The sequence below is a fragment of the Passer montanus genome, unplaced genomic scaffold, assembly GCF_014805655.1.
Source record: "Passer montanus isolate IOZ18808 unplaced genomic scaffold, ASM1480565v1 scaffold8, whole genome shotgun sequence".
Taxonomy (NCBI): domain Eukaryota; kingdom Metazoa; phylum Chordata; class Aves; order Passeriformes; family Passeridae; genus Passer; species Passer montanus.
In genome coordinates this window covers 7,301,658-7,314,594 of record NW_024373256.1, presented here as the reverse complement: position 1 = coordinate 7,314,594, position 12,937 = coordinate 7,301,658, and the positions used below count along the sequence as shown (strand labels likewise).

The following is a 12,937-nucleotide window of genomic DNA, read 5'->3' as shown; positions in this document are numbered from 1 at the left end:
CAGGGCTGTGGACAGCTCAAAACAGACAGTTTGGTGTTCTTGGGGATTTTCCTGTCAGCTGAGCTTGTCACTCACTCAGCAGTCCAAGAAGTGCAGATTAATTTGACAGGTTCAATATTCTGGTTCTAATGCCAATGATAGGGACTTCAGAACATACACGTCATGTCAAAATACATTTGCCTAGGTGTCAGTTTGAGTTCTTGTCAGCACATGAACATTAAATTACATTAAATTACATTTAAATTGCAACTGGTTACCTATGCACTTGAGATATTTCCAATATGAAAACACTGAAAATTGTAGTAATTTATATTTAGATGTGGGAGTGTTTCTTTAGCATCTTAACTACTGTTTTGAGACTTAATTTCAGACACACCCATTTAAAAATGTTGGCTTTGATTTCTCATTGTTTAACTCGCAAAAGCATATGTTTTAAAAGTGCTTAAAATCTTAGGACAGAGCACATCTATAATTATTAATAATTTCATGGATTCATCATTCATTTAAAATGCATTATTTAACAGTACCTCACCTTTTCCTGTTCTGTTATGTACAAGGTATTTTTTACCTTCATACTCATCTTGGAAGCCAGAGAACAACCCATGTGCTTACAGTTAAGCCTCTCTGCAAATACAAAATTGGGTTGGGGATGGAGATATAAAAGTCAGAATGAAAGTGCTGAGTAGCACTGCCAAACAGGACTTTTGTTCCTTCTCTAGCAGCTTATCTACAGAATGATGGTACCAATGGTTTATTTGTGTTGTGTAGTGTCTTTTACCAGGTAAGTGAGAGCTACCATCCTGTTAATGGTCTGATGTGGAGAATTTTTAATTTTTTTCCTGAAAAGGAACGTAATTATGTACCAATTAAGCCCTGCCCTTTTTTGGCTCCCAGCCAAGCACCAGCTACAAAGGAGCGGGAAGAGCAAAAGGCCTGAGCACACGGGAACTCCTCTGTCTGCCTGAGAGCACCCGATGCCCCTGAGTCACGAATTGTCCAGCACAGAGACATCTCACCCTCCCACCTGCACAGGAAGGCCTGGGAGAGCTCTGACAGCAGGATTCCACCAAGGGTACTTACTACTTCTTTAGCTGTTTTTAACAACCTGATGTGTTTGACTGGAACTTTTTATGGGAAGTAATTTAAGGGGAGCTAAGAGCAACTCACACCACATGTGCTGCATGAGATGTGACTATGCTCATCATGCAGAATACATTAATCAATAAGAATAGCTCCTATAAATTCAGAGAACAAAGAAAGGTACTGCTTCTGAAAAGAAGCATTTTCAAAAAGAAAATTACTTATGTTCAAAATTTGAAAACAATTTTCTAAATCCCTGAAGCAGATTAATATACTAATGCTATTAGTGCTTTTTAAAAAAGAGATTTCTAGAAAATTTTAAACTTTTTAATGCAACATCCAGCTTTCTAAAACCTTAAGGAGGCATTAATGAGAAATATTCAAATATATACAATTTCTCAAATGTCTTTTTATAATATATGTGATAAGCTTGACTTTACTTCTACTTACAGTTTATGAAAAGATGCTTTTTCTCAGAAGGCAAATTTTATGTTGCTTAAGACTCCTGCATAGCATACTCTAGAGATACAAATTTATGTTTCCTTGCTTGAACAGGACAGCATACTTGTTTTAGTTGTATTACATTAGTTGTAATTTAAATTTTGTTCGGAAACATGGATTATTTTTCATTTTTGAAGTGTCAGGATGTTTTTCAACATAAGCAGCTTGTGTTTTACACTGTTATGCCACTCAGTTTACTGAATTGAGTGAGCTGACATTGGTGTTAAAACCATGTAACAGCATAGACAATGTGGTCCTTTCCTGTGTCTGAAATCTAAAACCCAACATATAAAATAAGAAGAATATCACAAACAAAATTATAAAATATTAAGTAGGCAATGGCTAAAGTAATCCATAATTTTGTGTGCTGTGGCTGCATTTTGTGTTAGTTTTCTAGATTTTTTTGTCACCTGGAAGTGACAGAGCTGCCAGCTCCCAGCCCTGCCCCGTTTCTGCCTGGGCTCTGCTGAAGCCTGGTGTAAATGGCTGAGAGCAAACTGTACTTAACTGTGAGGCTCCTCTCATATGGGAGCTCTCCAACTGTGAGAAAAACAAAATAATCTGCAGAGATTGGGTCCATATTCCTGTACTAGGCTGCAGGCACCCAGCTGGACTCCCACTTTATGGTGACATGACTGATTCTAGATTTCTTCTGGATTTTTGTTTGGGGTGTAAGAGCCCAGATCCCAATGTGCAAAGGCCAAGCATGGAATCAGGACAACAGGGGCTCTCTGTGCAGGAAAATTAAATTTTGTGTCCAAGTGATTAATGTTGAATAAACTAATTTGCAATAAAGAATAAGCTGTACAGATGGGTAACTCCCATGCAGTTGTTATCCTAGAATGATATTCTAATCAGTTTTCCCAACTAGATGAACCCACAGGGCAGATGGCCTGTCTTTTCTGCCCCTTGTTGGTTTGGCTGTCTATGAATGTCCTACTGAGAACAATATGGCCAAAAGTTAGTGAGAACTGGACAGAAAACTAAATATATTTAATTTATAACCAGAAAAACTTAAAATGGTAACAAACTTTTTTCATTGCTAAAGACCCAAACATGAAATAAAGTTGATTTTAAAACTAGAATGAATCCTTTCTTATATTGCTTATCTAATGTCTTGGTTTATTTTCCTGACTAGTAGGATAACATCAATTTGGCATTAATATATCAGAAGTTAATGAGTTTTCAAGGATAAAATGTTTGATTAAACCAAGTGTTAAAAAATATCATCATAGCTGTTAAGGTTAGGTAATTATAGTGGCTCTAAAATCTTGCAATTTCTCTTCATTTCTATATTATATGAAATATGGGGATATGAGGAAAAGACTAAATCTTGGAATATAAAAGTTTTCAGACTCATTAAACATTATACTTAGAAAACCCATCACCAAAATTATGAATTTATACATTTTAAACATACTGGGATAATAAAACTAGTATGGGAGCATGTGAAAGTAATTGAAATTACCCAGAGCTCAAAGCATTATGCAGGAATTTTCAAGAGACTTTCTCTGTTGCAGTCGTGATGCCAGAGGGATCCACGGAAGAGCTCCACAGCAGCCCACAAGTGACAGAGCCTGCTGGGCTGCTGGCTCCCAGGAGCAACAGGACAATGGTGACAGGAGGTGGGGGCTACCTGGGATACAATCTGGGATGTGCCCTTGTCAGCTCAGGAATTGCTGTTGTGCTGTTTGACCTTCGGAAACCTCAATGGGAAATTCCACACGGAGCGGATTTTTTCAAGGTATGTTGGAGCTCCGTGTCTGATGCTCATTACCAAGGCTTCTTCTTAAGGACCTTTGATTAAAACATTTATGGAAAAGCCTTTCAGGACAAGAAGAAGCCGTGGTAAAAGGTCCTTGCATGCATAAGTACCTGATTAAGGGATGGCAAACAGGGTCCCAGTGTCTCCAGTGTCACCAGTGATGCTCTGCTGGGAGGTGCCATGCAGCACCCCGGGGCAACTGAACAATGAAGGGACAAAGGTTCCTGCTCTGGGGAATTATTTCAAGTAAAAAGGTGAGAGCCAAGACAGGGCAATAACAGGAATCACAAATGCCAAACTACTGCCATGCAGAGAATGACTGAGGAAACTGGGATTTCCAGGCTGGGAAAGAGGTGACTCAGGAGTGGGAGGGCTCTGCAGGCTGTGAGTGGCATTGTCCACTGTCCTTCCAGTACAAGAAGGAAGGGCCACCAGGAATGAGGAGTCAGCTCAGTACAAACAAAAGGATGTGGCTTTGTGTGCAGTGGGTAAAAGGCATGTACCAAGCCTCAAGAAAAATGTACCTCCATTGGAAACTGCTGAATAGATAAATTAAATTAGGTTCAAGAAATCTTCTGAATGAAAATGCTTCAAGACTAGAAGAGCATTCTGGGGAAAGCCCCACATTTGCTTGACCTGTTCATGCTCTTCCTGCAGCACCCACGTATGAGCACTGATTCTTTTTGATTTTGAACAATTCAAGGAAGTAGTGTCTGAAAAAGGAGGAACACAAGAGGTCTCCAGCATTTGACAGCTCACTGCTTTGTGAGGAGGACACATTCCCCTGTTACTCTCACAACTGCTCCAGGTGCTCAGGTTTGGGCTCTGGGGGCACTTTCTGGGTGCTCCTGTCATGTCACACACATTCTGGCTAAACCCAGGGTATTGCTCAGCTGATCTTTCCTGAGCATTTACTGTAAGAGTGTTTGCCACCCCCTCTAGAACTGGGAAGCTGATGGCAGGACCTTGGTGCTGCAGGCTGACTTTGTCATGCCTGGTTTTCTCCTTTGGGCTACATCACCCTCTGGGGCAGGTGGAAGGGAGGCAGAGGGGGGTGAATGATTCTGGGAGAGCAGAATACCAGGCTAAGCAGAACTTGTCTGACCCAGGATGTTTTTAAGTTCAATTTCATAAACAACTTTTACAGAATATGGAAGAGGGATAAAGTATTATTGAAGAACCATTCAAACACCATAAGTTTGATTTGTAAATGCTATAAATCTACATAATTTGATTTAAGTTTGTGGACTGTTGGCAATTTACATCTTCTAAAGGGGACTCAAGATTCTCACAAATGATCTTCTAGAACAGAGTTTTTCTTATAAATCAATTTAAAAGGAATAAATATTACAAAGTATAGGAGAGTTACCTGGAAAATTGAACTGTGAAGTCCTAGTAAATAAGCGACTTCAGAGGGTTGAGCCTTGAGCAGTGATTTGGAGATGGTTAATATTGTCTGTACTGGTTATCTCCTGTAGCATTGCATTGAGGGTGGGAGGTGTAAGGCAGCTGTATTTGTGAAATACTTTGGCAACCTTAGGAGGAAAAATCTGAGAGTTAAAGACTGGTTAGATTAGCTCTTAATATTATTCTATCAATTACTCTATGTTATTGTATCCATTTCATTGCAGGAAATAATATAATATCTAATATTTTGAAATATTTGGTGATTCCAAGGCAAACAGCTGAGCCCTTCCTGCAGTGATTTACTGTCCCTGGGGCTGGATTCTCCAGCCCTCGAGCACTTGCTGCTCCCATTCAAGTCAAACAAGTTTTGCCAGCCTGGAGGCTGCAGGACTAAGTGTGAAAATACGCATTATAATTGAAGCCAACAAGAGTCATCTTTGTTTTGCAACAAAATACTGGCAAAATTCTTAGTCATTGCTTTTTCTGCCTGTTCATAACATTTTATTTAATTGTCTGTGAAAAACAGACCAGAATACCTTTAGATTTTCCATAGTAGCTGTAGTTAATGCAGTTCTATAGAGAATGTAGGAGCTCTACCTGTCAAAACTCCATTCTTTTCTCATTTTACAGGGCGATGTGAGGGATTATGAAGCAGTGTTCAAAGCATGTGAAGGGGTTGACTGTGTTTTCCATGTAGCTGCATGTGGAATGTCAGGATTGGAACAAGCAAGTACCGTTTTCCTAAAGTTTTCTTTGGCTATTTTTGAGAAGGAAAAATCTGTCTGCTTGTTACAAAGAATGTAATTTTACAATATTTATGTCAGAAGTTGTTATAAAGGCCAAGTCATCCCTACAGGAAATAAGGGAGGTATTCCTTAAATAATAAAGTCAAAGTGTGAAAGTAATGTACTACAAAATATTCTAGAAAAATGAGCTCATAGTTTAAAGATCTTGTATAGGAAGATGTAGCCTTTTTCTCTGATCTGCAGAAGAGTGACAGCATTGCTCTAAAACTAATACTGATGCATTTTCTTCTTGTGAACTCAGTCATGAGGAAACAGACCACAATCAATATGTTCTGCTGAATTACAGTGATAGTCACAGAAGGTGTTATCAAAAAATCATGAACCTACTAATTTATTTCTAGGAACAGGACAGATTGCCACTGGAACAAGAACTTGTGAAAGCTTTCAGGGAGCATAACCCCTGCCCATAATTCTTGTTTCATATCATGGATTGTCTGGAGTGTGACAAAATATTGAAGTATTATTATTTCCTTTTAGATGCATTTTATCTTTCATTTTTCAACTTTCTTTGCTCATATACTGAACAAGACAATAAAAATGAGAACTGTCAGAAATCACTGTATGTCAAACAGACAGAACTGTAACATGTATCACAGAAAGACCTCAGCTATTCTAGAGCTGGCAGTTGTAACCATAATATTGTAAATGTGACTTGTTTGATTAATTCAATCTTGTGCAAATTCTATTTCTAGCTTCAAAAGAAAGATCAGATTGAATCCATAAATGTTGGAGGCACAAAAATAATAATTGATGGTAGGTACCTAGATTTTCTTTCTCTGCATCAGAGCCAAATCATGAATTAAAAAACTTTCTAACTGGATTTAGTTTCCTGTGGAGATCAGGCAGTAAAATGAGGCTCTCTCTGCCTCCTGTCAGAGTATGATGTAAACCTGAGTGTGCAGGTCCCATTAAAGCTGGTAGATTTGCCACTGGTTTGAACTGGGGATAGATTTTCAACCTGGACTTCATTCCTTGGCAGTCCAACTAAAGCTCTCCTCCATGTACTGGTTATTTTTTGCCTTTGCTCTGTGTAATGGAGAAGTGTTATCCTCTTTCCTCATGGAAATAACATGAGAGCTGTTGTACTGTTTGTTGTGTCATAAACATTTGGTAACAGGCACCACAGATGTGTAAGTATATTTAGCTATTATTTTATCACATAAATACAGAAAACCTTCCATCCTTTCTGCTCACTGTGGTCCCTTTTTATTATACACTGATTCTCAATTACTGTCTCTGGAAGATGCCAGTAGATCTCTTTCAGTATATTCAATTCTAGAAAGAATGTTCTCCAAGTGTACTGTAAATACCAAAGCTACCTTCTCTTTCTTTTTCCCTCAAAAACCAAATGAGAAAAAAAGGCAGTAAAATGGCAAAATCAGTTTTTATTTAGACTGATTTTCATTCTGACTGTGTGTTATTACTGAAAAAATGCAGAAATGGAATAGTAGACAAAAAAAATCTCAAAACTAGTTAGAAGGAAGAGTTGCCACATATTGCCTTCTTCCTTCCCCAACCTGCAAACCCACAGAAACATGTCATGTCAAATTTCCATAGGCTCCCAGCAAACCAAGACACTGGGAGGAGCATGAACCTGCTCATCTACATTTTAATCATACATTTTATTACTGTATTTTTTCCCAAATATTTACAACAATAAACATTTCTTATTTTCAAAATGAGCCAATGAACCAGCAGGACAGACTGCTCTGCAGATTCTAAAAATTCCTGAGTTTGCATTTTAATTATCTTCAGCTTTAGAAATATTGTTAAATGAGAAGGAAATTTACATTATTCAAGTTTGCAATGACAGATATGCAGCAGAATTTAGCTACAATGTCTTAGCTACACAGGACTGGAGTCCATAATTAAGTCTTTGTTTTGCAAATAACATTAATTTCCTTTGTATTTAAAGCACGACTGATTATACACTGGCAGAGCATGTTTTCCTGCTAACACATCATTTGTCACTGAACAGACTGAGACAAAGGCAGTTGTGTGGCATGTGGGCACAGCTGGCCCCCGCTCCTGTGTGTTTCATGTTCCATCAAAGTGGGGTGCAAGAGGCAGCTCAAGGGTATCCCTCCTCAGTGGCCTTGGAGTGGCTGCTCCCACAGCACTGCCCACAACAAATATTCTTACTCATCTCCTTTGTGTTCAGTTTGTAAAATGAACATATTTAAAGAAAGGTTTCTCAAGGAGGAATTTTCCTCCCACTGAGATAATTCTTCTACCCAGTGACTGCAATCCAGTGATGGAAGATAATATTATATTAAATGATAAGGTAATATTGAAATTAAAGTATTACCTTTTTTCCTATATTTGTAATGTTTGTTTTCAAAAATAAAATCTGCCAGTTCAGCTATTTCTCCCTCTTTATTTTTGTTTTAAAATAATTTATTTTGTGTATCGCTGTAGTCTGCAAACAAAGAAATATCCCTAGACTGATATATACCAGTACAGTGAATGTGGTGTTTGGAGGGAATCCTATTGAAGAAGGAGATGAAGAAACTGTACCATATTTTCCACTGGAAAAGGTACTGTGTCCATGGGATGGTGTGGCATTTACTGTGCTCCTAAGGGTAGATTGTGTAAAGGCTGTTCTGAGAGCAGCAGCTGTGTTACTGTGGATGTTCTCAGTACATTCAGCACAAAAAGTGAATTAAATAAATATGAATGGACTGAAATTCACTCCAAAGCTAAACTTGAGCCACTAAAGTCTAAGGTTTGGGGTTTTTTTGTCATAAACAAACTGTATATTTACTAAATCTTACTATTTCTGGTTTTGTTTTGCCCAGCTGATATCTATGAGCTGGCTAGATTGAAATGTTGTCAGTCATACAATAAGGTTGCCTTTACAGATTCAGTAATTATCTTATTCTGCTTCCTTATAGCAATTTAATCATTATTCCAGAACCAAGGCAATTGCAGACCAAATGGTTCTTGCTGCTAATGGAACTTTGCTCAAAGGTACATATAAAGCATTTGGGGCTTTTCTATCATTAGGAGTGCTAATGGGCATTCCTTTCTCTGGTTGCTCATTTATCAATAGTATACTTTAACTGAAATAAGAATTTGTTTGTCTCTATTCCTTTCATCAGTGGATAAATCAGCTGTTCTGATAATACCAATTATCAGCACTGTAAGCACTGTCCAATGGGCTCTTCTTGTATTCCCAAGAAGGTTTTTCAGGCTGCTAAGCTCAGGTCTGTCACGACTACTGAATTCAATTTCGCACAGAAATGAAATCAAGTTCCTGGGAATCTGAACCACTCAGAATGGTCAAAATGAGCCTTAATTTTGACAGTGTAAAATTCAGCCAGTATGCATCAGCCTTTTGCTGCTATCACAGCTGTCTGACAGCCACCTGTGGCTCTCTCTCCCAGGAGGGGACAAGCTCCACACGTGTGTGCTTCGCCCACCGGGCATCTACGGACCAGAAGAGCAGCGGCACCTGCCTCGAGTAGCCGTATGTGTTTTGTAATCAGCTCTGGAGGACACCACAAGTAGTTGTAAGGGCATAACACAAGTGGTAGTACCTTGATTGCAGTCCTTAACCATTCCTGCAGGAATGTGGTGGAAGCCTGGGGACAGGGGATGTGGTGCAGGGTAACAAATAGCAGGAAAGCAGCACTGTGGGCCAGGACCAAGCTGGGCTTCTCAGTGAAAAGTGGAAGGCTGAAATGCTGTGGTAAAAGAACTGGGTTTGCATCCCTATCATTTAATGGAAATTGTCTTTGAAATATGCACTTTAGTTTCTGCCAAAAATATAATGTCACTATATTTTGCTGCTGCCTATCAGTGCATTTCCATCTTCGATTTCAAAAATCATCCACTAGTTGGGTTTTTTCTTGTGACAGGTTTCTTGTGCTGTAATTGTACACAAATACAGGAAATTCCAAGTATTTGGGTTGAGACAAAATCATATTATAGTGCATAACAAAGGAATAATGTAGTTATCTCGTGTTTTCTGTTTCTACAATAATGTAGTTATCTTGTATTTTCTGTTTCTACAGATAAATATCCAGCGGAGACTTTTTAACTTCAAGTTTGGAAATCACAAAGTTCAGATGAACTGGGTTCACATAGGAAATCTAGTGCAAGCTCATTTACTGGCTGCTGAGGCTCTCACCTCTGAGAAGGGCTACGTAGCTGTAAGTAAACAATATAATCACCACTAGCTTGAGTTCTCAAACAGGCTTAATTTTTGATGTTTTGAGATCAAAGAGTGTCCAAAAAGTCATATGCTAAATTCTCTAAAAATGGTGTGTAGCTCCAGAGGCACATAGACAGTGCAAATGCAAATACATTTCACTCATATTTTGATGATGTTTTTGTTTGGTTTGAAAATACATCATTTCCTGGGTTACTGGAGGAAACTGTATTTTTAACTAGCTTAATATATCATTAATTCACCATTACACAAATCTCTATATCCTGTTATTCTCTTGAAAATAGGTTCTGACCTAGATGCATAAAATTTAGAGCAACCATTCTGAGGCATTCCAGTTGAATTTTCAGAGCTGAAAATTCCAAAAAGAGATTGGACAATTTTTAATGGGCAACTTTTAAACGTTTTTCTTTTTGTTCTATTGTTCACAATTGCAACATCAACCTGAGGACTGTGAATTACAGAACTGACAACGTTTCAGCAGCTTCTTCATTCACAGTTCCTGAAGGTCCCAGATCCATTTAGATTGGTAGGAACATACAGACAACAGGCACTGGCACAGGTGAACACCTCTCCATGTGTTCTCAATTCAGCACTTGGAAGCCATGCAGCTGTTTTAGATTGATGCCATTCCCAGAGTCCCAGCTTTGCTTGGGTGCTCAGGTGTTCCTGGCACTCCCAGCTGGGCAGACTCCTCATACAAAGCACAATTGGAACTCGACCTCAGAGCTGTGTTTGTTAAATGCCATCAGTGCTGCCCCTTCTGCTGGACTCACAAAGGTCACTCTGTGCCCAGCACATCATGAAGAACATACTGCTCCAACAGCTGGGTTACTACACAGGGAAACTGATCTACACTACACCATGGTTAATCACCATGAGCCCTGCCATGGTGTGGGCTTCACCACAGTGAAGCCCAGTGAAGGCAATTTCCTCTGGGTACACTCACCTTGTGCATGCTCACAAAAACATGACAGGTGGGCAGGTATGAGAGAGACAGAAAATGCCATCCTGTGCACAGTTTTGTCACTGTTTTTCTCTGCTTCTTTACCAGAGTGGCCAGGCTTATTACATCCATGATGGTGAAAATGTCATCTTCTCTGAGTGGATTGTGCCTTTGGTAGGTACTGCACAGCCCTGCAGCTCCCAGCACCGTGTGGGCACAAGTCCTGTCACTGACTGACACACCAGACCAAGTAAATCAAGTTCAGTGCACAGAAATTACTGAATTACTTAACATGAAACTCAGTCTGTTTTCCCTGCATATCCCAAAGTTCCACTGGTGTTAAGAGCTCTTAAGTTTTGGATATGTGTAACGGTGGAGTTTGGCCTTATTGTTTTGAGAGGATTTAGCTGGGAGTCCAGAACTTGCTGCAGGACAGAGCACTTCATGAAGGAAACCCACAGTGCATGGCCAGCTCTGCCACTGGCATCTGGCAGGACTCTTACAGCCCCTGCTTATCCCTTTGTCCTGGCATCAGCTGCAGCACAGAGGGGAAGCCCAGTCAGAATCTTAGAAGCTGAAAAGGGACAACACTGTATTTTCAGAAATATCGGGCTGGGATTCTAGGAGAATGCCAAAGCTTTTGCCAGCACAGGAAATGACTGCAGAAAATATGGCCTGTATTGAACTGTAGTTCAGTATTCCAGTCTGGGTCACTTCCCCCTTGGAAATGGCCTTTTGCTCCCCTTTACTGTCCAATTGCAGATGAAGGGTGGAAGGTGGGCACCAAAGAATGAGTAGTGGGCTTCAATTACATTTCTTACTACCTGTATGGACAGGAAGACGAGCTGGAAAAAAAAAAGTTTAGATACAAGTCTTATCAACATTCTTTTTTTTTTTATGTATGTCTCATTGACATGTTGAACTTTGTATAAGTTCTCTGTTATTCTTTCTTTTTATACCCTTTTTAGTTTGAAAAATTAGGCTACAGGAAACCTTGGATACATATACCTGTTCTCCTGGCTCATATAGCAGGTAAAAAAAATAAAATACATTCTTAATTATTGTGGGTTGTTTGATTTTTTTTTTTTATTCCTATGAAGCTACATAGTGGTTTTGTAAAATTCAGGGACCCAAACTGCAGGAATTTTTTTAATTAACATTATTTTAATTGAGAATAATCACTTGTGCCATGTGATTAATTATAGCAGATAAAGTTTAAAGGCTATTCATAAACTCATCATGTACTTTATAAATTAAACAGTGCCTTCTGCCAGTAGGAATTACAGGATGTATAATCTCAGCATTGTCTCAGTTTATTGTTAACCAGATGTCTCATTAAGTAATTTTTGTTTCACAGCCACTGTGATGGAATATTTGCACCTGATACTAAAGCCAGTTTTTAGCTTTACACCTTTCTTGACAAGGAATGAGGTAAATATATTAAAAAAAGATAATGTTTATATATTTCTGACTCAAATTCTCATTAAGGACACGATACGCCCTTTGGATTGTCTGTATTGCAGCTCTGTTTTGTGTTTTCATTGTAATATCATTGTTGATATATTTTCATCCAAGTTCCAGAAAATTGGATATTAAAGTCACTACCATAAGTGTCCTTTTGGCTTTTAGGTGTGGAATGTCACTGTAACTCACACTTTCCGAATAGACAAGGCACGAAATCAACTCGGTTACAAACCAAAGAAATTCTCATTCGCTGATTCCGTGGATCATTACCTAAAAACAAGACCTACCTGCCAAGAAGATCACACGTTCATTAAAATGGTGTTTGGTTTTGGCATTTTGTTAGGTTTGATCATTCTTTCTTTCTTCTAAAACCAAATAACCACTCACCTGTTCCAGAAAGCTTAATTTTGTTTCTGAGTATTAATTATCTGGTCATAGTACATTCCTCAGCCACTCTGGACTTTGTTATTCATATTACTATGATGACACTTCTCTGACCTCATTAAGAAAGAAAAACACCCAAACAAAAAACAACTAGAAAAGTGAAAACATAGGATGTATCAGGAAATGTTCTCCAAGAGCAACACAGTGTTATAGCAAAGGAGGTCACCACAAATGGGTGCAGGAATAGTTTTAATGGCTCTTCATTAAGTGATGTTTCATGCTGGGAAGCATTTTCTAAAAATGATAATTCAGAGGGTGAGGAGGTGGAAGAAGAGGAACTGTCACAGGACAACAGTGCTGTAACAAGTCCAGTAGCTCCAGTGAAGAAAAGGGTGACTAAACAACTCTTCTGA

The 12,937-nt window shown here is 38.8% G+C and overlaps 1 protein-coding gene across 1 annotated transcript; it reads left to right on the top strand.

The window, feature by feature from the left end:
- The first annotated feature begins 942 nt into the window (after positions 1-942).
- On the top strand, positions 943-12,509 carry LOC120513250 (putative short-chain dehydrogenase/reductase family 42E member 2). The gene is made up of 12 exons (XM_039732462.1): positions 943-1,072; positions 3,102-3,325; positions 5,384-5,479; positions 6,252-6,312; positions 7,978-8,096; positions 8,454-8,529; positions 8,946-9,028; positions 9,576-9,713; positions 10,785-10,850; positions 11,645-11,708; positions 12,034-12,107; positions 12,306-12,509. The coding sequence occupies exons 2-12, from the start codon at positions 3,107-3,109 to the stop codon at positions 12,507-12,509; spliced, it is 1,200 nt and encodes a 399-aa protein (XP_039588396.1). The 5' UTR covers positions 943-1,072; positions 3,102-3,106.
- The last annotated feature ends 428 nt before the right edge of the window (positions 12,510-12,937 follow it).

Coding starts and splice junctions, on each gene's coding strand:
- LOC120513250 (XM_039732462.1), top strand. CDS start 3,107: ATGCCAGAGGGATCCACGGAAGAGCTCCACAGCAGCCCACAAGTGACA. Junction 3,326..5,383: donor ACGGAGCGGATTTTTTCAAG/GTATGTTGGAGC, acceptor CTCATTTTACAG/GGCGATGTGAGGGATTATGA. Junction 9,029..9,575: donor GGCACCTGCCTCGAGTAGCC/GTATGTGTTTTG, acceptor CTGTTTCTACAG/ATAAATATCCAGCGGAGACT.